The sequence below is a fragment of the Pseudopodoces humilis genome, chromosome 20, assembly GCF_049639895.1.
Source record: "Pseudopodoces humilis isolate 2021_Gansu_Grassland_sample_001 chromosome 20, ASM4963989v1, whole genome shotgun sequence".
Lineage (NCBI taxonomy): Eukaryota > Metazoa > Chordata > Aves > Passeriformes > Paridae > Pseudopodoces > Pseudopodoces humilis.
Genome location: NC_142219.1, coordinates 6812253 through 6838470, shown reverse-complemented (window position 1 = coordinate 6838470; position 26218 = coordinate 6812253). Strand labels below are relative to the sequence as shown.

At 39.3% G+C, this 26218-nt stretch overlaps 1 protein-coding gene across 3 annotated transcripts; it reads right to left on the bottom strand.

Moving 5' to 3' along the window:
- Window positions 1–809: 809 nt before the first annotated feature.
- On the bottom strand, window positions 810–26218 carry GOLGA3 (golgin A3). 3 transcript variants are annotated; one of them, XM_005524355.3, is made up of 24 exons: window positions 26137–26218; window positions 24104–24453; window positions 20987–21268; window positions 20037–20149; window positions 18871–19562; window positions 17555–17666; window positions 16183–16489; window positions 15379–15581; window positions 15045–15182; window positions 13942–14103; window positions 12816–13184; window positions 12415–12492; window positions 11188–11451; window positions 10590–10684; window positions 10210–10426; window positions 9479–9622; window positions 8645–8842; window positions 8039–8155; window positions 7667–7806; window positions 6741–6873; window positions 6424–6546; window positions 5909–6073; window positions 5541–5701; window positions 810–5044 (listed from the first exon to the last, which is right to left on the bottom strand). In XM_005524355.3, the coding sequence occupies exons 2-24, from the start codon at window positions 24231–24233 to the stop codon at window positions 4837–4839; spliced, it is 4551 nt and encodes a 1516-aa protein (XP_005524412.2). In that variant the 5' UTR covers window positions 24234–24453; window positions 26137–26218; the 3' UTR covers window positions 810–4836. The 3 variants fall into 3 exon arrangements, with proteins under 3 accessions (XP_005524412.2, XP_087921080.1, XP_014109352.2); XM_014253877.2 differs by having other exon boundaries at window positions 811–5044; window positions 21110–21268; XM_088064954.1 differs by lacking the exon at window positions 20987–21268.

Here is a 26218-nt window from a genome sequence, read left to right as displayed (position 1 = left end):
CCCGCGCCCGCCCCGTGCCCGCCCCCCGACAGGCGCGGCGGCGGCTCCGCCCGGCGCTGACGGAGCTCCGCCGCCGCCCTGGGCCTCGCCGTGAGCGCGGCTCAGCTCTGCCGTCGCTTCCGGGCAGCGGGGAAGAGCCGGGGCCGGCCGAGGGGAGCGCGACGGAGCCGCGGCCGCACTGCCCAAGGCCGGGACAGGCGGGCAGGGTTTGAACCGTGGCCGCCCGTCCTCCCGCGGCTAGAACGCGGTTTTCTGCCAGTCCTGGGGACCGGGAACACGCAGGCACTTCCAGAGACCTCTTTAGAAAGATTCCGCCCGGGTATTAACCTCAAAATGCTGCAGCTGTCTCAGTTAAGCCATGAGAGATGGAAAACCGCAGAGAAGGAGGAGGCCTCTAGTCCATGAGAAGGAAACAATTCCCTGCACAAACCTGAACCAGCCTTCCCAGTAAGTGCAACATTCCTGCCTTAGCAGTACAGGCACCTGTAGTCGGTGCAGTGCAGGCACTTGCTGGTTTAAGTTGCTGTCCTTAAAGAAGAAAATAACTCAAGCAAGCAAGGTACAGGAATTTGTCTTCTTGTCACTGCAACTGGCTTAATTAGAATGAAGACATTTCTGCACTGTTCCATTTTGTACACTCAAGACTCTGCAGGCTGACAAATTCAGGCCAAGGAATTGTGTTTCTTCCCTGATGAATTCAGGTAACTGAGAAAAATAAAAATATGACGGAAATAAAAACACAGTGAAGTTTAGATGTATGAAAAATCATTACACAATAATGTAATCTTTAAAAATAAGATTTTTTTTTTTCCTTAAAGGTGGCTATACAGCATATTCAGGATTTCAACATAAAAATTACTGCCCAAAACCAAAGAGAAGATGGTAACTTTCAAAGTAGGAACAACATGGGGCCCTTTAGCAAAAATAGTTTATTGCACAAAACTTTTAAAGGAATCCCTATGCACATAATTTTTATAATCAACATGCTTTGTATGATCATAAACGTTAATTGTACATAGTGTAACTCCTCCAGCCCCTGGGTTATCCATTCTTCAAGAACATGGAATTATTAACTTCTGTCTGTACAAATACAGCCTAAGCAGACATTACTGAATGTCATACACAAAACAGAACCATTTCATTTACAATATCCAGAACATCTTTCCCTCCCCTAGAAATCTGTGCATCTCTACTGGAAATGAGGCTGCCCAAGACTCAAGTGTTGCTCATTAGTAGGAGGCAGAGTGATTGGATGACAGCTGATGAGCATTAGTAATTCCTCTGGATAGCAATTGCTTTCACAGGAAAATACTTAAAGGCTCTGATCACAGCAAGTCACATGCAACTATTCCCACTTTCTCCACGAAGTTAATAAAATGTACATCACAAGCTTCTGCATCAGCAGGAGTGAATTTATTATCTTAAAGGTAAATTTATATTGATAATACTACCTGTCCCCAGCATGCCTTTGATGTTGTCACAGCTAACACTAAAATAGCTGTGCCACTGCAGTTCTCTCCCCTAAGGAGGAATATATAATCTATGACAGTATGAACAGTAGAACATTCATCCTGGACATTACACGTGTGAAAATCTTAACGATTTCTGCAAGGATATTGCCTGAATAAACAGTATGGGATCAGATCCTCCCATTGCATGAGTGGGTAGGGGGCTCAGCTGATCCCAATACAGTGCACAAATATTTCCAAGAAATCTGGAAGACAATGGAATGGAGCATTATGCAATATTCAGCAATGCCAGAGACTCAGTAATATTTTATTCTATTGTAAGGTTTTGCTGGTCTTTGTTGTGATTTTTTTTTTTTTTTTTAAAAATGCACAGTTATTCAAGAGCCCTCAAAAACTCAACAGCATCTGAAAAAATAATGCTGCATCATTTACCAGCTTTCAGCACTGGGGAACATTCTTACATTGCAGTGACATTTCTCCTTCAATGAGATTTGGTTTAGTACATAGCAACCACTGAAGAAACACAGAAAATACATTCTATTGCAGTACTTGAAAAAGGAAAATAAATTAAGAGATTATTCTTCAGGTTCTCCTGATTATTTGGCAGTGCTGTGACAGGCAGAGGGGAGACAATTTTCATTCCTACAACTAAGTTATTTTATTGCCTAGACAGCAGACCTGAAGCTTTGTAGACTGAGCATGCTCAGCCTCAGGGTGAGGCTCTTTAATATAAAGCAGCAACTATTTCTCTGGGTCATTTAAAACACAGCTGATGAGCTTCAAGGAAAGGCCTTGCTTTTATCACACACTGCATGCTCTTTCTAGAAGACTTCTCTGTGACTTCTGTAACTTAGTACCTCACCACATTTAGACCCTCAAAAGTCTCACTGTCCTTCATTTAAGTAAATGACATGGTGTTTCTGTTTGTGGAAGAAGCACCTGGTGAACATGACAGGACAATACCCAGTGTCTGCCAGAAGCAGTTGGGCCAATGCAGGAATCTAATCCACAACAGCTCCCTTATCTTGAAGAGGGAAACACACATCTAAGGCTACTTGATTGTGCAAGCTCAGATGTCTTCAGGAGCTACTGCAGCAGAATGGACACAAAAAGGACAGCTGACATTCAGAACAACTAGGAAGGTTTCTAACAATTCTGGCTTCTTTGATACCAGATAAACCTTTATCCATGCAACCACCGCCAAACTAACAGATTAGAACATAGTGGATTCTGAATTATAGGCAATGTATTTAATAAAGTGAACAGCAACATTAATGCTGCACAAGTATTTTAAATCCTGGACATTTGGTAGTTTTCTTGTACTGAATATATTATTCATTACAGTTTTATTTTTTCTTTAACAATACTGTGGTTTGGTTTTTTTTCTTTTTTGAGCTAATATACAGGCAACTTCAAGAACATGACAACAGCAAGATAATCAGTACCATTTACTCTACAAAGTAGACTGCAGCAGTGTGCAGACATGTCTTAAGCTGGTTTGTAAAGCTTTTGACTTCAAATTGTTTGGTAAATCCATTTGATGGGCACCTAATGCCACATCAATGCATTTCTTCCTTTACCAGTTGCAAATCCTTGACTGTCAGCATCACTTGACATTGATCCCAATAAAATCTAAGTTAAAATCCAGCAGCTGCAGGGCATGAAATCATTCAGTATGAACACTTATAGTGCAAGGTGTTCAACTGGATTAGAGCTTGAAGTGGTAGTTACAAGAAATCAGACTTTGGATAAATATAGGTGGGTTTGGGAGTTTTGTTTGGTTATTTATTCTTCACCTTACTGCTAAACAAAATGCAATATCCTTCCCCCTCCTCTGCAACAACCAAACCCAAAAACAGCGACAGCCTTTTTGGAAAAATACATGAACTACAATTCTTTTTTCCAGCCTTTGAATCCACTTGTATTTAATATAATTATTTAATTTTTTTGGTAAACACCAAACTACAGTGGATATAATTGACCTGTTTTATGTTTTAAGGACAAAAACATTCTAGTACATGAATTGCCACTAAATCTTCCAAATACCTGAACACTGAAATTTAGGGTGAGGAGAAGGCTGGCTTATCACTAAACTATGAGCCACATGGAGCAACAGGACCAAAGATGAAGGAAACTAAAGTCAGCTGCTTTAAAAATAACTTAGTCAAGGTGTTCTGCAGAGGGGCTGCCACAGTACCAACACTTCCATCCACGGTGGACACCTTGTAATAGAGGGTGCAAGAAGTAGAGCAAGTGTGTGGGAGAAGATAAAACTATTAAAAATAATAATTTTATAGGCATTAAAATTATGTCTTTTAACATAAAAATAATTACATTTCTAAAAGCTCTGGCTTTAGGGGCTCATTTCCCTAAGCCATTTGTACAGTATGTCAAAGAAGAGCAAACTTAACATTAAAATAGTAACTGTAACAAAATCCCTCACTGTAGCCTTAACTTACAGTATATAAGCATATTAAACCAGATATTCAAAGTCAGAAAATTATGATTTTTTTCTTATAGAGATATATATATATATTACACACATACTTTTTAATGGGTGTCTACTTCAAAACTTGAAATTAAAAGGTGCAAAGTATTTGTCCAGTGAAGCAAAGCTCACTACTGGCCTGTGACTGTAAGAGAAAAACATTAGCCAACATCCCAGGCAAACCTGCCAAAGATACCAACTGCTCCGCATTGCTTGTCTTTAGCCTTGTTCCTTCTGCAATAGGTCAGAGGTCACCTTCAGAACTGGAAATGGCTTACAATAACTTCTTTTCCTTCAAATACAGATATCTATAATCTGAATTTCAAGAATAAGAGATTATAGGAGGGACAAGAGAATACTCAGCATATCCAGTTCTCAACCACTGCTAATGGCTGAACATGAGAAGAACTTATTTTTCTCTATAGTTTGGCTACAACCCAAGATGGGGAAAAAATACATCCTACTCCCACAAATTAAAAAAAAAAAAAAAAGCAAAACAAGAAAACCTAGATGTTACATAATCAACAGTAATTCCTTAACAAACTCACCCAGATTGAACAATTACATACTTAAAACCAGATGCTTCTCTTGACCTCATTTTAAACCTTCATATGAATCTCTTACTAAACCCTCAAATGAGCGAGATTCACCACTTGGCAGTACCCAACATGACAGAATTGTTATGGCAAGGTTTCAAACAAACCCTTAGAATAGCATATTCTGCATTTACTATTCCATCAGTTTCTCAAATCAGTGCCCTTTGCTCCTACAGGCAAAAGCACAATGCTGAACAGCATTTTAAAAAATGAAATAAATAATTTTTATAAAGATTTGTTTATATACTTAAAGCAATAGGAAGAAAGACAACTGATAAGAAGGTTATAGTGTCAAAGCTTCCTTGTCACTAACACTACAATTCTCTTTCTTTTCATCTGCAGGAGGAGTCTCCTGCTGATCTGCTGCAGTTGTAGGACTTGTAGAAGTAAGGTCCATTAACTTGCCCTCAATATGAGTCCATGAAGACATTGATTCATGTACTGTAATGGTGTGTTCCTCCATCTGGCGCTGAAGGCTGTCCATTTCTTGCCTTTGAATGTATTGAGAACAAAAAAAAAGCAAAAATTAGCAAGCAGAAAACTAACTGCTAAATGCAAGACCAAAAAATTACTTTTCTGATTCTTGATACCTACCCCAATATATACATATATATATATATATATATAAGATATAGCTGTATACAAGAGAAATAAATTTACAAGAAGATTAGGAACTGTCTTCTTTAAGAGCAAAACAAATAAAATATGATTAATTCAAAAATATTAATAGCTGTTTCTGTTTTTTTTTTGCTGTGCACAAGTTAGGATGGACATTTTATTTATTTTATTGTAAAGTCTTCTTTCACTATGGTAATGAGCATATAAGCAAGCACTTACAATGACAGAACTGTCTGTGACATCCTACTTTCCTAAATATAGTCCCAATAAAGAATTAATTTTACAAATCCTTTTTTCCTCATGGTGGCAGCTGGTTTCCTGAAAACATTTTTAAGATTCTTTAATATGGTTTAAAGTAACAGGCCATACTTTAATTGCCGGAGACAGCTGTTCAGATTCTTTAGAGGCTCCTTGCTCACAGCTGTTGGTTTCAGCAGTTCTTCCAGCAAGGCAGCAGGCACTGGACAATCAGGAATCTTGACTGGAGTCACAGGATTGGAAGAGTTATTCTCGCCTTTCAGTTCTTTCCTCTGGTTAAAGGAAAAAAAGGGAGTCAGAAACACAATTAAGTTATTTCATCAATATCATTTTACCACCTAGAAAGGGTCTCACATCACCCTACTGGTGCACATCTGCACAACAGAGCAGGAATCACAGGCACATTCATATTAATAAGTTTAAGAGCTTTAGCAGAGAATTTTCCTGTACTTGACAATGTGTTCTTCCTATTTAAATACCTTCTTCATCTTGCCATGCTTCAGGTCCGACTTCAGCTGCTGGTTTTGCTGCAGCAGTGACTTCATGCTGTTCTTCAGTTCAGTCACTTTAGCCTGCAGCATAAACTTATCCTTCTGAGTCACTGACAGGTCTTCCCTCACCATTTCCAACTCAGTCTTGATATTCTAAATGGGAAGAGAATCAGTGTGATGTAGAGAACAGCATAAAAATTCCAGCCAACTCATGTTTTTATAATCTTTTCAGTTTCCAGATGAAACTGGAAATAAAAAACAACACACAACATCACTGTTTGAAACAAATTTGCCGTCACAGAAAATCAGAGGTTAGGTTAAAAGAAAGTCAGTTGCCTATTTGAATGGCATAAAGGTTGAAAAAATACAAAGGTAACAGCACAGTCAAAATAAAAATTCAGAAAAAAGTGTAAGTATGCTTTTAAAAATTGAAAGTATTGTTTTTAATTATCCCCCTACAGCAATCAAAATTCCAGTCCATCAGAACTGGCTCAATGAAATACCTGCAAAACAACTTGTATCCCTTCTAACTCCTTGTGGCTGCGCTGTTCGGTCATGTCCAGCTGCTGCTTAAGTGTTTCAATTTCTCTTTCTTTTCGTTCTACTTCCCACTTCAGGTCTTCCACCTACCAGGGGGAAAAAAAAATCACTGGAATTATCTAAAGGTGCAATCAACCACAAAATCTGAAATATGTTCTTGTGTCTCATGAAAACCTTCTTAAGAAAACCTAGCAAAACTTTATTAAATATATTGAATTAAGGACAAAGTCATACAATGCAAGAGAAATACAAATAAACACGGTAAGGGTTCATTTTTTACCTCTTGGCTTACTAGAGGCTGTTCACTAAGTTTGTCATCCAGGCTTTTCTGCAGAACTTGGAGCTGAGATCTGGCTTCTGCCAGCTCTTGCTGAAACTGAGATACCTCCTGGGAATGCTTTTCATCCTCTACCCTGCACAGCAAGATTAACAGACACAGCAGTTACTCAATCTGTTCTTTAAAACAAGAACTTCACTGGGTTAGCCAGTTAACTATAAATGACATGATGGTGCATGGAACCTGGTTAATTACAGCTCTGACTGAGCTGAGGGCTTTGCCAACAAATTCATGGAGCAACAGTTAAATCACAAAAAGATTTTATGAAAGAGATGTATAAATATTAAAGATTGAAAAAAAAAAAATCTACAAAATTTTTCCGCACTGATAACAGTCCAATTACAAACAACAGATTATGCAGCAAAAAAAATAAAACAAAACCCTGTCAGCAATTTTGCTTTGTTTTTGGAGGAACAGGGTTAAGCTTATATCCATTTTCATGTAGGTCTGATAATTTCTTGTAACTTAAGGAAAGAATTTATGTATGAGCAAACTAAATTTTAATACATTGTGGAACATAGACAATAATCAATCCTCTATGTAGCTCCTCAGGGATGTAAAAGAGAAGAATAATTGGATAAAGTGTTAATCCTTACTAGCAATGTGAAATAGTAGAAGTGTGTGGTGAAAGTGAAAAAAGCAGATAAAAAAGTGAAGCCTAAAAACAGTGCACCTCAGGTCTAACTGAATTATAAAGAGAGAGAAATGTAGGTATTTGCTCGGAGTTCAAACAAGCATCTTGTTGTCAGGTTCTGATGGGTAACACTCAACATAAACCACCCCAAAGAGGCAAACCCGAAAATTTACTAATGTATGGCTTTTTCAGAGGATTTGTTTTAATTACTGTTCTTTTTGAGACATTAACTTACTGCAGCTTGTCCACCTCAGCCTGCAGGGCCTGGACCAGCAGCTCTTTGGCATGGAGCTCCTTCTTGATCTCACTGAGCTCGAGCATTGCTGCCCGGTGGTGTCGCCGGTTATGGGCTGCATCCGCTTTGGCTGCTGCTTCCTAACAGGATAAAAAGATGCAGTTTTACTCTTGTTTTGTGTCTCTGCAGGTGAATCATATGCAGGAGCTTAATACAGGACACAACAGAGAAGGCATCAACTGATCTTTCAGCCATTGGCCTTTGTGACAGACCCCCTGCAGGAAGCAATGTTATAAAACACATATTTCATTTCAAGATACTTTTAAAATGCCTTTAAATCACTTTGTAAATAAATAAAAGATGAGCCATTACCTGCTTCTGAAGGTCTTTAACTTTTAACTTTTCCTTCTCTAGGGAAGCCTGTAAAGCTTGAATAAGTTGTTGCATTTGCTGATCCTCCTCCTCTTTCCGCTTTAGGACTGCCTGAACCTGTAACATGCCACAAAAACAAATAGACATTTTGTGTGGGCTCACTAGAGGAAATATAAACACAAGCCAATGCAGGGGTTGCAAAACAACTCTACTGTTCACTGATCACTCTTTCCACAAAGTACCTTCAACCTCACAAGTTGCTGTGGTTAAATGGTAGCTCATTGCCTATGTCAACAGGAATGTATTACTATTGGAATAAAAATTATTTATCTCAATGAATCCATATGTAACACATGTGGATTTTGTATGTTCCAACTCTGTATGTACCTACACTTTCACTATGGCAAATACTGTAGTGCAATTTTATAATTTCTTTTTCTAGAGAAAACTCTGTTTAGTGCCAAGTCCCATTTCTGATCTCTTGTTCAACCCCATACTGATGCTGTTATGCAAAACAGTGGGGACCCAGAGCTGCAGAAAATGCACCAACTTTGTATCATATGAGCCAATTCCTTTCTGAAATTATTTCATTAAAAAGTCAAATACCTGTAGATTCAGTTGTACCAAGTCTGCCTCTCTCTTTGCTAATGCTGTTTCGAGAATATTATTGTGCTCCCGCAAAGCAGCGTTGGACTGGCTGAGACCTGTAAGTTTTCCACGTTCATGTTCCAGTTCAAGGGCCAACTTCTTATTAATTTCTTCTAAACGTTTTATCTTCTTCTTGAAGCCTCTGGATTCCTGAAGCTGTAGTCAAAGAAAAACACAAATAAAGCAAACATAACCAAACAGCTTCAGGCTACTATTGCAAAAAAAAAATTGTGAGTTAAACTCATTAAGCATCTTGTTTTTCCAGAATGGGATTTCTTTTTTCTTTTCTTTTTTCCTTTTTTAAATGAACATTAAAAAATAAGTTCACTTTGATGTTTTTTCTTGTTGGAGGACTAAAATGCTTGCTAGAAAGAAAAATCCAGTACTGTTCAGGTGCAGATCCAGAGTAGTTGATATCTATAAATTTTTTGTGCCACTCTACAACTGAACGCTATCACCTGGCCCTCAATGTCACTGGGGTTCCATGACTCACAGTAGTTCCAAAAGCTAATGACTCATGTATCCTCACTGTCTCATGACCAGACACATGGTATCTAATACAGGAACCATTCTTCTCTCTCATCCTCTTTCCCTATAGGACAATGACTCATGAAACCACAAAGAATCAGCACAAGTCAACAAAATTTGCAAGTACCACTAACATGATGTTTCCTATCCATGATTCTGATTTTTCCACCATTAGTATAAAATTTTGGTACTAAAATTTTTCCCTGTCTCTCAGGCACTTTTTACTGTCATATGCCCATCTACCAAGCAAATTCAAGCAATCACCTCATCCTCAAGTTCCAGCACTTTCTCTCTGTACTCTTCAAGCTCCTGGCTGGTCAGTGAAATCACTTCTTGCAACTCTTTTTCCAGCATCAACTTACTGCTGCTCACAGCTCGCAATTCTGTCTTCAGAGCTTGAATCTTCTCCTAAAGACAAAGGGGTCACATGTGATTAGTGCATCACCCATCTTCAGGAGTCACTTCTGCTTTGGTTCAAAAGCCTGCTTCTCTAGCAAATATGAAACAAGGTGCTACTGTTTAATTTAAAGGTCTTGCTCAGAGTTTTCCACCTTTGCATCCAGCTACTGCTGTTGGTGTATTTGATATCTTACTCCATTGGTTCAAGAAACTGGACCTTTCCTCAATAAATTAATTTTCTTATTGAAGGCCTAACATATATAAATAAGCTATGGCTACCTTGAAAAACTTTTAGCTGTCAATGAGAAGCAAGCAGTAAGAGCTAGAATCTTGGAAAATCCTCAGATACTAACTGTTTTAAAAAAAATATTAAAAAATCCCACCAAAAAACCAACCAACAATAAAAATTTCATCAGTAAATCTAGCTTGACAAATCACTTCTCTCAAATATAATTAAAGAAGTTCTCATGCTCAAAACCCCAACACCATGTTCTTATCTAGTTTTATTTTCCAAATATTTTCATCACTTCAGAGTGAAATAGTATTTCAAGACTTATAGCTCTGTCTTTGTACAATGTCAAAGGACATCTGCCTACCTGAGCAATCTGGTCATTCCCACCATCAGTAATCTGTGCTTTTAGTTTGCTCAGCTCTGCCTCAGCAGATTCCTTTGCAGTAAGAGATTCCTGCAGCTTCCGACTGAGAATGCTGACTGCATTCTCATAGGCTTTGTGTTTTGCTTTCATCTCTTTCTGAGCACTTGTCAGGTCCGACCCAAGACGCTTCATTTTCTGTTTCTGCTCTGTAATGGCCCTGGTGTGAAAGGAAAAGAAAACACCAAGTAAAAACAAAAGCTACTTGACAAATAGTACTACAAGATTGATTTTTCACATGATCCAACAAAACCAAACATCTGAGAACCAAATATGAAAACCAAATGCTGTACTTCTTTTGCCTGTGCTAGAAGAACACTTACTTTTTTGCTTCTTCTTGCATTTGTTCTACTTGTTGTTTTAATGCCTGATTTGCCTCAGCAAGAGATTCCACTTGTTCCTTATCGAACTGCAAAGACTTAATGGGAAGGAAAAGAAGACCCATGAGAATAAGAACAAAAGCATGCTTGCTGTGTATGTTTCATGATAAAAGAAAAATAATGAAATTTTAAAATTACTTCCATCTCTAAATATAAATTGCTCTCCAGTTCTCCATACTCTCTTTTCCTTTAATTCCTCTTTAACTCTTCCATCTGAGGCCACCACTATTAACACACATGAACAGTGTTTGAAATTTGTTCTCAGATGGAGTTCACTTTAGGACCAAAGAAACTGCTTCCACAAGAGTCTTCTACCACTCCTGTAGTGTTTCTCCCCACTCACTTACACGAGATGTTAGTAAGCAGTCATGCATTTACAGAATTTTGGCAGGTATATGTTGAAATGTCTAGACTATTTTGAGTGTATAATCAAGAACATTAACTTGCAGGTGGTCATTCTCTTTATATCCAAAGTTAATAGAAACAGCAGTGTATCCTGGATGTAACATTCTCCAAGTTCAAAGCCTTACACCTTCCATACCTGTAGACGTGTTTCCAAATCATCTCGTTCTTTCTGCACTGACTGGAGGTGATTTTCTATTTCCACCATCTGCTGGTGAACCTGAGATACTTCCTTCTGCAGTTTTGAATGCTCAGATTCAAGTGACTGTTTTTCAACCTGGATTTTCAGCAGCTCTCGCTTTATCTCCTTCAGTTCTGAGTCCAGCCGCTTCTTTGTAGCTTTCAGCTCACTGATGAGCTGGTCCTTGGAACTCGCATCTCTTCGATAAGCTTCCACCATGACCTTGCACACAAGAGTTTCAAGAGGACCGTGTCACCTCTGTTTCAGCTTTGCAAATTTTTGACTAATTTACTAGAAAGCATTTATTGATTTTCTTTTAGTTTGAGGGGGTGGGAGTGTGATACAAACCAACATCAGCTTCTGTAAGATATTTACTCTTGTTCAAAGGCTTTTATGCAAGCTCAGATATAAAATAACAGTTCATCTTTGGAGTTCATTAAATGAAACACCTCAGTGTTCTCTGCAGTAAGGGACACTTTTCTTCACATTCTTTATGGAAACTGCATTAATTATGTGTCATTTTTAAAAACCAAACTAATTTTTAAAAAAATAACCGTCCCATGAACACAATTAGTAACTTTTGCCATGAGAAGAGGGCTTAACTGTGACTGACAGTTTAAACAGCCTTCCCAAACTTAAACATAACAAGCTAAAACAAACCTTGATGTTCGGTTAATAAGCAATCAAGCAGCAAATTAATGCCACCTTATAAATAAGACACATATATGTGCAATGCTAATGACATATCCATTTCAGATTACTGTTTCAAAATTGTTTAAATTCAGAATAAAATGTGCAGTAAAACACTTATTTACCATCTAATTACTGAAGCAACTATGATTTTTCAAAGCTGCAATGAAACGACAACACTTGAGGATTTACAAGTGCTTTTGCAAAAGCAAACCTGATCAACAAACCAAAGAGAGATTTTCTATGGTGGATCACTTGGCAAGCTCCCTGAAGCCCTATCAAAGCATGAATTTGCTGATGGATCAGCTTTTACATTAGCTGCAGATAGAAATTCAACTGTAAGTTATAGTTTCTGTATTTCAATGTCACAAAGTTTTGTGATACAAGGAATAGATTTAAATATCCTCATAACCTCCCCAGAAGTACATGCCTTCACTGTAAAAAGAAGTGTATTCCTTGGGTTTATGTCTCTGAAATTTCATTGCTTTTGCTTACCTTCTGCTGCAGGAACTGTTCCTTTACTTTTTGAAGTTGTTTTTTAAGGTTGGCATTTTCTTGTTGCAGATTTTCCACCTGCCAGAGGGGGGAAAAGTAAACATTGCTTTATGTGCCAAATGTCATATTACACCTGATTTGTTCAGTGAGCATATCTGTCTGATTTGTAACAACTGCCTAATCTAACAAGGATGCTGTTTCTGACTAAGCATCTCAATGGTTAGATAACACAACATTCTATACAGAAGGTCCCCACATTGGGAGCCAAATTACTGCATAGGAAAGATGTTTGGCCCACAGTGACACAAAAAAGAGCAAATTAAAAAATTACTTCCCAAACTGTGACCTGCACTCCAAATTGTTGTGTTTTAAAACTGGCAAGATTTCAGAAGGATCATTACCTGGCTTGACTTGACTGCCATTTCTTGTTTCAGCTGCTCCAAGATTTGTGATGTTTCCTCTGTATCTTCTCCAAGGCGTGTTGCTCCTTCATCAAGTTGTTCTTTACTTGCTTTTGCTGCCTGCAGAGCAACTTCCAACACAATCTTCTCGTTCTGCAAATACTGGATCGTGTCATCTTTAGAAGCAGCATCACTCTGGAACTCTTCTAGCCTGGCCTTCAGCTCATCATACTGTGTTTGCAGGTCATCCAGGGACTGCTCTTTGGTGTGCAGTGTCTCTTGGGTAAGAGTCAATTGCTTCATCAGGTCTAGGTGCTCTTGCTGCAAGGATTCAAGCTGCAGATCTCGCTGATGCAAAGTCAACTTGACCTGACAGGAAATATTTTAAGATTAAATTAATACAAAACAAAGGTTATCTTTGCAAAAACACTCTAATCAAAAACAAGTATTGTAATTAATATTTTAGCCTGTAGGAGAAAATAGCTAAAAAATATTTTCACTTTCTGCTTTCTTAGGCTGCTTCTATTTGCTCTGTTAATTGTATCAACTGCCTTGAGCAGCATCTGCTACCTTACAGGCTAAGCAATGACCAGAATGACAAACTTAAAATATTTATAGCATTCATTGCATTTGAAAGTTTTACCTGAAAAATGTGTCCACAGTAAATTCAGCATTATTAATAACACCATATCATTACATGGAATATAGCACTGAGCTATCACATACTTCATGTCACTGCAGCCCTTGACCTGCTGCCTGCATAAGGTTACAAGGTAAAAGCAGGGCTCTGTAAGTGTAAATGTATGTAGTGATATCCTGACTGCCTAACAACTTTGAACATGGATCTTGTCTATACTTAGAGTGATCACATACTGAATTCACTAAGAAAACCCAGCATCTGGCAAGACAGTAGTTATGAAATTTTTATAAAGTATTATTACTGACATGTCCCAAAAAAAAGGCCTTTTCACCTGGAGTAGAATGACTTTAATATGTACTTTATTTTTGCAGCAATCTTTCAGGTTTTAAAAATAAATTCAGAACTCAGTATCTATTTATTATTGCTTTTTCTGCCAAACAAGTATTTCTCTTGGAATTCCTGGGAAGTTGATTAACAACAGTTTACCTGTTCCAATTCTTGCTCCAATGTTGCTGCAGAATCAGCCATTTTCTGAAGCTGTTCTTTCTCATCCTCAAACTCCTCTAGTTTTCTCTGCAAGTCTTCTTCCACCATGGTTTTAGCCTCCTGGATCTGCATGAAGGCAGCTTCTTGATCTAACATGTCAGCCTGCATAGAAAAAGCATGGAATCAACTTCTACAGTTTGAGGGAAGGAGTGGGAAAAAGGAAAAAATAACCAGGAAAATAGAAAACTAAATTATTAGGAAAATTTGTAGAGAAAAATACAAAAATAATTCTGATGTCTGTTTTACACACCTGTATGCCTCTACTGAAGTCACTCAGTTTCCTGTACCTAAAACACCTTAGAATAATAGTGAATGTCTTGCATACTTGTGACAATCTGAAATCCTATTAAATAACGCCTTGTCCTTTCTAAGATGATGAGCAAGATATGAAGAAAAAGAATTGTTATTAAAATTAAGCTGTTTGGGAAAATTCTAAACCAAAAGGGATTCCTTGGACACTGTAGCCATTCAGGAAACAGTCCTGTAATTTACACAAGCTATCAGTAACACTGCAGGTGCTTCCACTAACCTGCTCCTTTGCTCTCCTTTGAGACTCAGAAGCAGGAATGTCACTGAAAATCAGGGGAATTGAAGGTTCTTAGACCTTTGGAAGTGACCATACTGCACTTCAGATTTTACCCAACTTTTCTTACTGGAGGGAAGGAAGGACAAACCTGATTACTGAGCAATTTCACACACTTAAAAAAGCACGTTACTTGTTTAGATTAACTTCCAATTAGATTTCCTCTTGAATAAATTCATGGATGGCAAATTTATATTTGCCTTCAAAGTTCAATTAAAAACAAATACCAGAACTGAATATGGAAGTATCACCTTCAAATGGGAAATAATGGCCTTGTTCCTTATTGTTCATAATGCCATGCAAATTTATTTGCTCTGAAATATTTACTGCTTTTATAATGCAGGATTTGAACCAATTCATAAGAATTCTATGTTACTTTGCTAGAGTACCCTTGATCTTACAAAACATAAATACACAATCTAGACAGAATATAACTCAAGAAAACCATCTACAACCATACCTCAATATTTTGTAGCTGTGCTGCAATACGTTCCTTTTCTTTAATGGACCTGTGCTGGGTTTCAGTCAGCTGCTGAGACAGGGCCACATTCTCTAGTTTGAGATGCTCCAACATTCCTGCTTGAGTCATTTGCCCAGCCTAAAGGAAGGAAAAAAAAATCACAGATTAATACCAACAGAATTTAAGAGTTTTGTGGGAAAAAAAAAAAAAAAAAAAAAAAAAGTTGAAACTGTGTGTGCTTTATTTCAGCTACCAGGCACTAGGTTGTCCTGTTGATAAAACAGACAAGAAAGAAGAGATTCTCAATTCTCCCATATGCAATAAATCACAATACCTGTATATTGGCCATCTCACTCTGCAGCCTGACACGGGCCTCCTGTGCCAGGACCAGCTGCTGCTGGTACCACTGCCTCACATTTTGGAGAGATGTGATTTCTGTTTCAGATGCCTTCAGCTTGTTGGTCAGTGTGGTCCGTTCCAGCTGCACCTTCTGAAGCTGGGTCTGCAAGGAAGCCAACTGCTGGCGCAGGTCATGAACTAGAAAAACAAAAATAAAGAACTTGGACTAACACACCCCATTGTGCTATTTTTATGCACACTTTTTCAAGGATTATTGCTATATTCATAGTTTTTTCTATTTTTCCTTTATTGTTGAACAAAAGCACATATGCCTAATTATACAAAGATTGGATTTTTCTGCCAAAGTGCTAGAATCCAAAATACCAGGTCATAAGCAGAATAAAATTAAACTAAATTAATCACTTCTCTAAGCATTCACAGTTCCTTAGAGGCAGAAAATAAGAACTAGCTAAACATCAGGAAGTAGGTGTCCTGGCACATAGAGTCATCATTACAAATCAACATTTGTACAATTTTCAAAAAAAACAACTAGGCCACTGTCTGGACTAAATATTTATGCCTCCCTCTCCAGGCTGGCAGTGGCAGCTTGCAAACTGTGACACTTCTGTGACACAAAATCAAAACCAAACATCTTAAAATCCAGACCATTTTATTAGTATGATATCAAATAAACACAAGTTTAAATTTCTTCTTCTTCTTCCTGGACTTCAGAATCAAGTTGAAATGAGATGATTTATGGAACAACACATTTTAAAGATTGACATTTACACCATCCCACCTGTACTGTCTCTGGTGAGAACGTTTTTTTGCATATCTTCAACCTTCTGCAGGAGTCTCTGGTACTGCTCCTCTGCTAACTGCAAATCATTGTTTGAAGAAGCTAAACTGGCATTCTTGGCTTCCAAGGCATTTTGCAAGTCAGCCATTGCTCGTTCCAGATCCCAGCAAGACTGCTTTAATGTGGCCACTTCTGAGCTCAGGGATTCCTGCTTCTGCTGGCTGTTCTGGCTGTGCTCCATCTGTGCCTGAAGCTTCATGTTCAAAGCTGCAAGTTGGGCTTGTAGCTCAGTCTTCTCTTTGAGAGCCTGTATATGTCCAGAAAATCAAAATACAGGAGTCTCATGAAAAAATATATTAATGGCTGACTAAAAAAGATGCCCAGCAAAATTGCTTTGATAAAGCAAAAACCACTTGCTTGTAAAAAATTATTTTTAAAGCAACACCTCACCTATCAGGTATTTCAGATAGTCAAAGAAAATAGAGGAAAGCACATACAAAATATAGAGCATTGTATGTCAGTAAGCACATCAGGATTTTTCATAAAACACATATTTCCACACTTTAAAGAAGAATGCTTTATATTTGAAGTGCTGTATCATCAATTAAAACAAAGAGAAAATACTTTAAAAGACATCGCTAGCACTGCTTCAGATTTATTGTCTCTCTTTTATTTTGACTTTAAAAAAAACACACACAAAAACGTCACTTTTTTCTTTTTTTTTAAAGTGATCTTTGAAGACTTTACCAACTTTCTACTAATCCTCTTCAGCATCTGTATTGGGTTTACATGGCAAGGTTTTGGTACTGGCGGTCTACAAGGGGTGGTCCTTGTGAGAAACTGGCAGAAGCTTCCCCCTTTTCCAGTGAAGCCAAGGCCAGCTGGCTCTGAGATGGACCCACCACTGGCCAAGGCTGAGCCTATCAGTGACAGTGGCAGAGCCTCTGGGATGAGTGATTTAAGAAAGTGAAAAAAAAAACCAAAAAACAGCAGAAGAGCAACAGCAAAGATAAGAAAGAAAACTGTGAGAGAAACAGCTCTGCAGACACCAAGGTCAGTGCAGAGGGAGGGGCAGGAGGTGCCCCTCACTCTGGAGCTGAGATTCCCCATCTCTCTGTCCTTATCTCAATCCATGAGCCTTTCATTGTTATTTCTTCTCTCCCCTGGCCAGCTGAGGAGGAAAGGGACAGAGCAGCTTTGGTGGACACCTGGCATCCAGCCAGGGTCAGTCCACCACAGCATTCTTGTAAAGTACCTTATTCAACAGTGTTGCTGCAAAACAATTCCACAAGTAATGAGCAAGAGGCTCTTGAAAATTCATTAAAATATTATTTTGATTTGCTGAATACAGAATTCCAAATTAATTTTCTACCTGATTAGCTTCTAGTGAGAGTGCTTCTAGTTGGCCTTCAAGTCTCATCTTCTCCTTCATAACCTGCAACATCTCGTCATGAGTTCCTGCGACAGAGCTTTCCATAGAAATACTGGAGACAGAGACAGCACAAGCACAGTTACAGGATTAGAATACAACACTCATCTAGTTGAAGAAAAGTGACTGAAATTAAGAGGTACTCAGACTCCGTGTGGCTTAGACTGTAGGACGTTTTTTCTGGCTTTATGATAGATCCAGAACACAGTGTAATCTCTATTAAAAAGAGAAAGAAATTATATTCATGCTAAGGTTTTATACTTTAGTTTCCTGTACTTGAAGCAACTAGAATCTAGTGTGGCACCATATATTTGTTATTTTACAGAAGTGCAATCATTGACTTCATATTCTGTATTTACAGATCCCATTTTAAGCAGACAGCTCGATATGATGGGATCACAAAACCTCCACAATTATTCTCACAACTCTCTGCTTTAATGTGCCTGAGAAATACCAACAGCTGCTGCAAAAGGAGGAAGAACAGGTATTTGGCATAAGGGATTCCTTATGCTGATTCACTGCTGAACAGCCAAGGCACCTGGAGAAAAAGATCTTCTCTCATTACCATAAGAAATAAATCTAAGCCAGAATAATCACCAACACCAACAATTGACTGTACACCTCAACATCTCTGGGCATGACACTTTATTCCAACAAAGCAGGGGAGAGCAATTTCAAAAGTAGGCTGTATGACACATGCATCTGCAGACAACTGATAAAAAAGCACACATTGTTATTAAGGACTTCACTAGGCATGCACTTGCTTTCTGAATCAGTTTAATACCTGTCATATACACATAAGCTTGGGAGACTAAATCTCATTCTCAAATGGCTGAAGAGGGTAAATATCTAGGACAAGACTCTTGGCATTTCCTAACTACGTGAGGTATGAAAGGTACATGAATAGATTAGGGAAAGGACAATACTAAATATCACCGAGGCAGTCAAGTCTGCACTTTCAGACTATAGACCAAGGCTCATGAGTGATTCAGTGAATGAAGTCCTACACAGACAGAAACAACTGCTTGCAGTATATTTAACACAGCCAGTGGCAAAAATACCTTTCTCTAAAGATATACTTAGTAAATAGGTACTCAAGTGAAGCAACCTCTCAGATTCTTTTAGAATTTGTAAGCTACTAACAGACTCAATCACAGTGTAAGTTAAAACTGGATCTAAAGTTAGTACGAGGGAAAAGTAATAGGCTGCCTGTTACAGCAGAAAGAAAATTTCATTAACTAACAACAGATCATTCTTACCTGCTAGAAATACTGTCCCTCCTGCTCCGTACCTCTCCATTAACTTCTTGCTCTTGGGCCTGATGCTCCACTGCCGCAGCCTGCAGCACCTCACTGATGGAAGGAAATTGCCCCATTGCTTCAGGATGTATCTTCTGGCCATTTATTGTATATGGACTATCCTGTTTGCCTTCTGCATTCTGTGAGCTGCTATAGAGGCCTTTCCCTGACACGCTGCTGTAGGTAGAGCTGTCGCTCTCATTTCCATCCAGCCTCATTCCCACTTCACTCCCATCGATTTCTGAAATGCTATCTCCTGCCAAGGAGGAATTCTCTACTCGATCATCCACATCAGAGGGCAGACTGATCTCAGAAACAACTGATGTTGGACCACTTCTGCTTTGCATCACAGCCCCCCCAGATAAGTCAGTAGCCACAGAATTCCCAGCAGCATTTCGAGCATCTGAATCTTCAGTTCTGTAGTCAGCCAAGGACCGGATCTTGCTGGCTTTAGATTTTGAGCTTCTTCTTTCTTTTGAGGATGCTGGAAGTCCCAAGCTACCCAGCTTTGGCCCCCTGGGGACGCTGGTCCGCAAAAAGGAATATTCTTTTGTCATTGCTACAGTGCTGGCTCTTGGCAGGATTTCTGGATTTAACATAAGCTCAGGATCCAGGGTGCTTGAGGGACGGGTTTTGGATGTAGACTGACTTGACTAAAAGAAGCAAAGAGCCAACAATAAATTCCAGAATGTTAACTTTGCAATAGCATCAAATACTTATTTTGCTGTAAATTAAGATAGAAAGCTCTACATTTTTAAACTGATATTATACACATGTCCTTTCATGTACAAGATAAATTATATCATCAATCAACCCTATCAAGCTGCAGTATATAGATGTTGAAAATGTTAATGTGAGACTCTAAAAGGTAACTGAAAATATAGGCAAAATTGAACATTTACGTTACTTTAAGTTTGGTGTTTGTTTTTCCCTCCCCTATTTTAATTAGCACAAAATGGTACATTACTGATGAAGTAACAGAACCAAATTTGGCCTGTCCAGGAGAAATAAGTGCTTTCTCTCATTTGAGAAAACTACTGAATGTTTTAATTCAGGTCACAGAAATGGTAAAGTTTTCAAGCTTCTCAACAAAACACAATCTAGAAGGTGTGTTGTGTGGTACTCACTCTTTCTTGGTGTCTCTTCACTCGGTATTGCTTAAGCTGTTCCTCCAGACGCCTTCTTGCCTGAAGCCTGATTTGTTCCTCATTTTCCAATGGCAGTGAAGACTCTACTGAGCCTGTAAGGGAAAGGTATCTTCACAGTCAAACAGAAAACTCCAACGCAGGCAAGATGGATGCAAAAGGTAAAAGCCCCTTCTACCATCAGCAACATGCTTCATGCTTAAGCAAGGAACAAAAGGAAAGCCCACTGACATGCACCTCAAATGACTCTCTTCAAATATATCCTTGTGTAAGCACTGATAAAGCCTGTGGACCTCCACTGCTCAGTTTGAAAATGCTGTAGTTCCTCCACAGATATATGACAAGAGATTATACAGCAAGAAAAAACATATTGCTGTCATTCACCTGTCCAGCATTTCTGACAGCACTAAAATTCTAAAACTAAGCAAGACCTCCACAGTCCATTCATTCCCTACAAGTAGTGGAAAATTGTTCCCTAGGTACATTTTCTTACCTTTCATTAACTCACATTAAACCTTTCCTATAGTAAGACTTTTAGACACCTTAATATAAAGGCTTTCCCTTCTTCCCCCTTCATTGCTCTTCTCTCCTTTTTTTTTTCTTAGTTTAAAATCACCTAGTTCCACTGTTCTTTTTTTTTTTTTAATGTCACCTGTTACTCCTAATTATCAAGGAGATTAGAATAGCTTCAGCCCCAGAAAGCGTGAATTCCCCTCCAGCGAAGAGCCAGTTTTAAATGGTAAGGCACATGCCTTAGCTGCAGCAGAGGGTGGTTTACTGAAAGAAAATGAATTGTAGTTCTAAGTAAAAGTTTACTGCAAAAATGAAGTTTAGTTCAAGCTTAAATGATACAGGAGTCCAGAGCCAGGCTCAGAGTAAAAAGCTTTATGGAGCAAGAGAAAGCAGGGGCACCATCATAAACAGATGCTTACACAATTCAGTTTCTTGCATGGGAAGACTTAGTTTGAGAGACTGCAAAGCTTCTTTTCTAAGAGCTATGCCCTCAGCACTAGTTCCCTGAGACTTCCTTAGGCTGTCATGGAAACCAGTCACACCTGGGGACGACTCTTCACCCTGCTCACTGCTGGTAGGATCAAAAGATACAGGAGAGTCGGGGCAGAGTGACTCTGGCCCATTCTGGCAGGCATCCGCTTTGCTGTTTATCTCCAGACTTCCCTCTTCATTTGGCACTTCGTTGATGTTATTACTGGTAGCTGGAAAAGAAAGTTTTGCTGAGCTACACTTCAAGCTACCCCATTCATCTTCATAGCTCCACCCAAATACAATGCCAGCACTACTGCCTTTATATTGCATGAATATGGAAATTGCTACTGACAGCAACTGGCAGGAGAAATTTCATAGAGGATTTTTGATTCTTTACTTTAAAAGACCAGAACAAGCACTTTTTTCAACAAGCCTTACAATGTTGCCCTCAAGCAGGACCTCAAATTCATCATATAAAATATCTTCAAAACTTCACAGAGGTTTTTAAATCTTGTTAGGTTTAGAAGCATGAAACACAGAGTGTAAGGAACTCTGAGGAGCAATCTACCACAAGTAAGCCTCAGCAGCTGCAGGCCTGTGCTGAATGATTCAGCTCTTTGATGTGCAGCTGGGCACTGGGGAGAAAGCATCCATCATCCCAATTTCCAGCCTGGCCCAAGCAGTTTCTCAATTTTAAACTGAGTTTACATTTTTTCAAATAGGATAGCTTCATCTAAAGTACAGTAGCAAAGCTCATATGTATCAAAATAATAAACCTACCAATTAAAATGAAATTCAAGAATCACTTCAACACCAATTTAATCCCCATTTACTAATATTTTTCTTTTCCAGAAGGAAAAAATTCATATTCAAAACCAGATAAACATTTCATAGGTTTGTACTCTGGATTTCTCACACATTTCTGTTTCACTTGGCTGGGGACTACTAACATTTATGAATCTCCTGTTGCAAAAAAAAACTTGTATCTAACTTTACTATAGATCTCAAATGAGCAGAGCACTGGAAAAGCCACTGCCTTTCTGTTCATTCCACACCACATTATCACTGAAGAAACTGGAACTCACTGGAATAATATGCAAGATTTAATTTTTTTCCTAAAGACGGTAGAAAACATTTAACATTTATGATCATAAAGCATTTGCAAGAGGAAAAGTCAAGTTCCCATCTCTGCAGTGCATCTTCCCTCAAGCCAGCCCAGTGTGAACCAGCAGAGAGGAAACTAAGTGAGGAAACTGAATTTGGGTAGAAATATAAAGCTTTCAGACTTAGGCTGCCAAAACCCATCAGCTCTAATATTTGAATCAAAATACTTTTGAGTATCTTATTTGTCATGCAGACATTTCAGGCTATTTAGCCTTAATCACTTCTCTGATTTAGACCATGTCACAAAAACAGTAGCAGGCATGATGGAAGGGGTAGGTTGAACTAGAATGTAAAGGAGGACAGAGGGAAAGACAGGACAGAGGGAGGACAGAAATGCTTTTTAATGACTAACATTTTAGAAATAGAATATTGGTAAAACCGTACTTAAAATAGGTATAAAATGTTAAGAATAGCCACAAGAAGCCAAAAATAAAAAGACAGCTCATACATTCATAAATACTGTTTCTGCCCATCTCAGAAACTGCATCAGGTTTATACTTTATTCAGACTTCTCATCAGGTTTATACTTTATTCAGACTTTTTCTTCACAACAGTGAGTGGTATACATATACCAAAGGGATGCTGGAGCAAAATTCTGGCAGAATGGTTTCCTGGCAACTTCCTGACGCCAGGAGACACTCAAAACCTAAACACTCCTTGAACTACAGTAATTTAAAGGCAGTAGTGTCAATACAGCTGCAGTCTTTTTAGAACAATAGGCAAGGAAATGCAATTAGATTAAAAACAGTAGAAAGACACACTATCTATTTGTAAGCCACAATTTGAATGTCCAACACAGGAGATGACAGGAACCTGTGATCTGCAGCTCCATAAAAGACGAATGAGTCATCACCTCACTACACCCTGCCACTCTGGTAACAGGCAGCATAAGAAAAGCAAATAAAGTGTCAGGGCCTCCTCTCTGCTGCCTGTGACAAGGTGACAAACCTGTGCTGCCAGAAAGCCCCAATCTCATCACGTCACCTCCTTTCACGTAAGGAACCACAGTGTTTTTGTGTCTACACAGCCACAATGTACACACCTCTCCACCCAGCCACCCCCACACCCTTCTACACCAACATATCCTCAGATTCCTGCCAGGGAAACACGGAGATTTCAATCCAGTGCAGGGAAAATACTTTCACAGTGAAAGCAGTTAACTACTGCAATGGGCAGGGAGGCCGCTGAACCTCCCACTACAGACACTTTCAGAATTCAACAGGACGAGGCGCTGAGCAATCTGATCTAGGTGTGTGCTCAGTGCAGCAGGTTGGACTAGATAACCCACACAGCTCCCTTCCAACTCAAGTTTGATTCAATAATCTACTCAGACAGTGGGCTTTAAATAGTTTCTCGTAAATAGCTGCATGATTATTTTATTATAGAGCTTGTCTACTAGCTTGTATAAAAGTTACTTTGAGATAAATTGGTGAGTACATGCCAGCATCTCTCTTTCATAAAAGGAAGCAGAGCCAGATGTTCTGGGTTCTGCCTAAGTGATCTAATTTATTAGGAAGATTTCTTCTGCCAGAATAAAGTACTCCAGTCACAAGCTTACTCTGGAACAGCCATTTCTGGACTAATTGTTCCAGAGAGTCTCAGGTGTACACTCTCAGAAACATTATCTGAAGATAGACTAACACCTTGAACAACAAATACTCACCTGACAGCTGATAGTATTTAAGTTAATAGTTTGGTTTTGCTTTCAAAAGAACAAGTTCTACAGCTAAAAAACAGTTTTACATACACACAGAGCTACAGACTTCACCAAACTTGCTTAAAACTGCTGTACAAGAAATTCCTGATCTCAAGGGAAAACTTCACCTGAACAATAACACAGATGATTATATAAAAGCCTGAGTATGACTAGGAAATTATCTGGTGCATATTAAATAACTTACTGATAATTTCATCTGTTGTAACTAGATGTGACTTGGCTTTACAATCCAAAAGTTCTTCAGAGATGGTGGGAGCTCCATTACTGCTTCTGCTCTCCAAGTGAACATCCTGCTGGACAGATGAGGAGTCCATGGTAAAAATGGTCCAGATCCCTGGAAAGTTCTTCTTCTCAACAATTTTCCACCAAGTGAACTACCAAGTCCTGTTTCTCTCCATCAGCAAGAACAGCATCAAGATGTCACACAGGAGCACGGATCTGAGCAGTAGAGATGGTGTGCAGCAGGCAGCTGCTAATGCCACATCATGGAAACAGCTTGTAGACAAAGTTGTAATCACCAAGGAGCTGAATCCTCTAGAAAAAAAATGTAGTGAATTTACAAGCATTTACTAGAGCTCTGAAAATATGAGTTAAAAATAAAATAGTGCCCACAGACAGAACGAGGACATGTGATAAAAACAGAGGCAATGAAATACAACTAAGTATCCAGATCTGGGGATAAAAAGTGATCTGTTTATGCTCACTATTTTAGTAGCACTGATGCACTGCAGAACGATGCAACAGCATCGTAATATTTAGCAAGACAGCTGATTTAAAATCCTTGTCCATTTTAATGGAAAGATCTCTTTAGCCTCCACTTTAAGAACAAAGCCAGTATCAGAGTGGTATTCCCCTCTGTAAATTACAGTGTGTATATATATATATATACGTATATATGTACCATATATTTCATTAAAAGGAATGTGTTTCAGTATCTTTTGCTAAAATGAAGTACGGAATTCAGATTTAACTTTTTCTAAATTAAATTACATCATTACTCTTTATTTGTCTGCAGAATGACAAGTATGAATCACCATACAGACTCTGAACTACTCATTACAGCACAAGTTGGCAGTCAGAACATCATCGCCTGAATGCAGCTCAACATTGCCTTCTCCTATGACCAGCCAATAAAAGGATTTCCGAACACAGTTTATAGAATTTGCAATTTATTCTTTAGGTATTCAGGCAACCTCTGGAGGGGATGGGGGAGGCTGCTGGAGAATATCATATCAGGAATATTTTGACTGCATTTTTACATGAACGCAAACATTCTGAACATTCCTTCCCTATCTCCAGAGAGCACTTGTGTAACTGCTACTGTGTCACACTGCCCTGGTAACCCTGCAACAACACCATCACCTCCAAAATGTTACTGAAGCTGCAAACAGCTCAGGGCACACAGGAAAACACGATTATGTACATGACACTCACAGAGATGAGCTGTGAAGGAGCTAGAAACCTGCCACACCTTTCTAAACGGGAAACCTCCACAAAAAAAAACCAACAAAAAAACCCCAAAAAACAACAAAAAAAACCCCCTTCACTGTGATTTGTTACTAATTTTTAAAGATTTTCAGTATAATAAAGCTTTCTGTAAAACTCCTGGAACTTCCATTGTACAGCAAATAGATGCTACATGACAGGTTACCATGAGGAATTACAGACAAAACAGAAGCAGTATTTTGGCCCCTTACACCTTGTGAAAATCCAGCTAACAAGAGATAGTTTGTTGTCTTTGTCATAAAACATGCTTAAATGATCCAGGTGATGAAGAATGGCTTTCTCCTGTACAACCCATTCCCAATATTAAACGGTGCAGTATTCTGGCCTCAGAGTCCTTTCGTACCCCTGTGCTGCGCACAAGCAGACGCACACACACAGAGATGCAGGCACGCCACGGGAACACAGCAATAACCCCACAGGGAAAGAGCTGTATGAAAGTCACCGATTTTGCTTAAAACACGAACAACCAGGACGACAACGGTTCCCGGTCACAGACCGGGGAGGCACCAGCAGACACGGCCGCGGGGTCCCCGGGCCGGGCAAGTCCCTGGGCGCCGGCTGAGGCAGCGGGAGGCCCGGGACCGCAGCCCGGACCCGAGCCGGACGGCTCCCCGCCCCCCGACAGCCCCGACCGCCCCGCGGCCTGCAGCGGCCTCCGGCCCCCCAAGAGCCGCCCCCACCGCCCCCCATCCCGGCCAGTCCCCCGCAGACCTGGAGCCGCCCGCCCGGCGCCGGCTCCTGCCCGAGACGTGGCGCTGCCTGCGCCGGGAAGGGGCGGGCGCGGCGGTGCAGC

What these genes read in the sequence shown, in the direction of transcription:
- GOLGA3 (XM_005524355.3), bottom strand. Translation starts at nt 24,233, where the DNA reads ATGGACTCCTCATCTGTCCAGCAGGATGTTCACTTGGAGAGCAGAAGC. An exon ending in CACAGCTACAAAATATTGAG is followed by an intron (nt 14,104 to 15,044) that starts GTATGGTTGTAG and finishes TTTTCTATGCAG; the next exon opens with GCTGACATGTTAGATCAAGA. An exon ending in ATTTGGAAACACGTCTACAG is followed by an intron (nt 10,685 to 11,187) that starts GTATGGAAGGTG and finishes CTTCCCATTAAG; the next exon opens with TCTTTGCAGTTCGATAAGGA.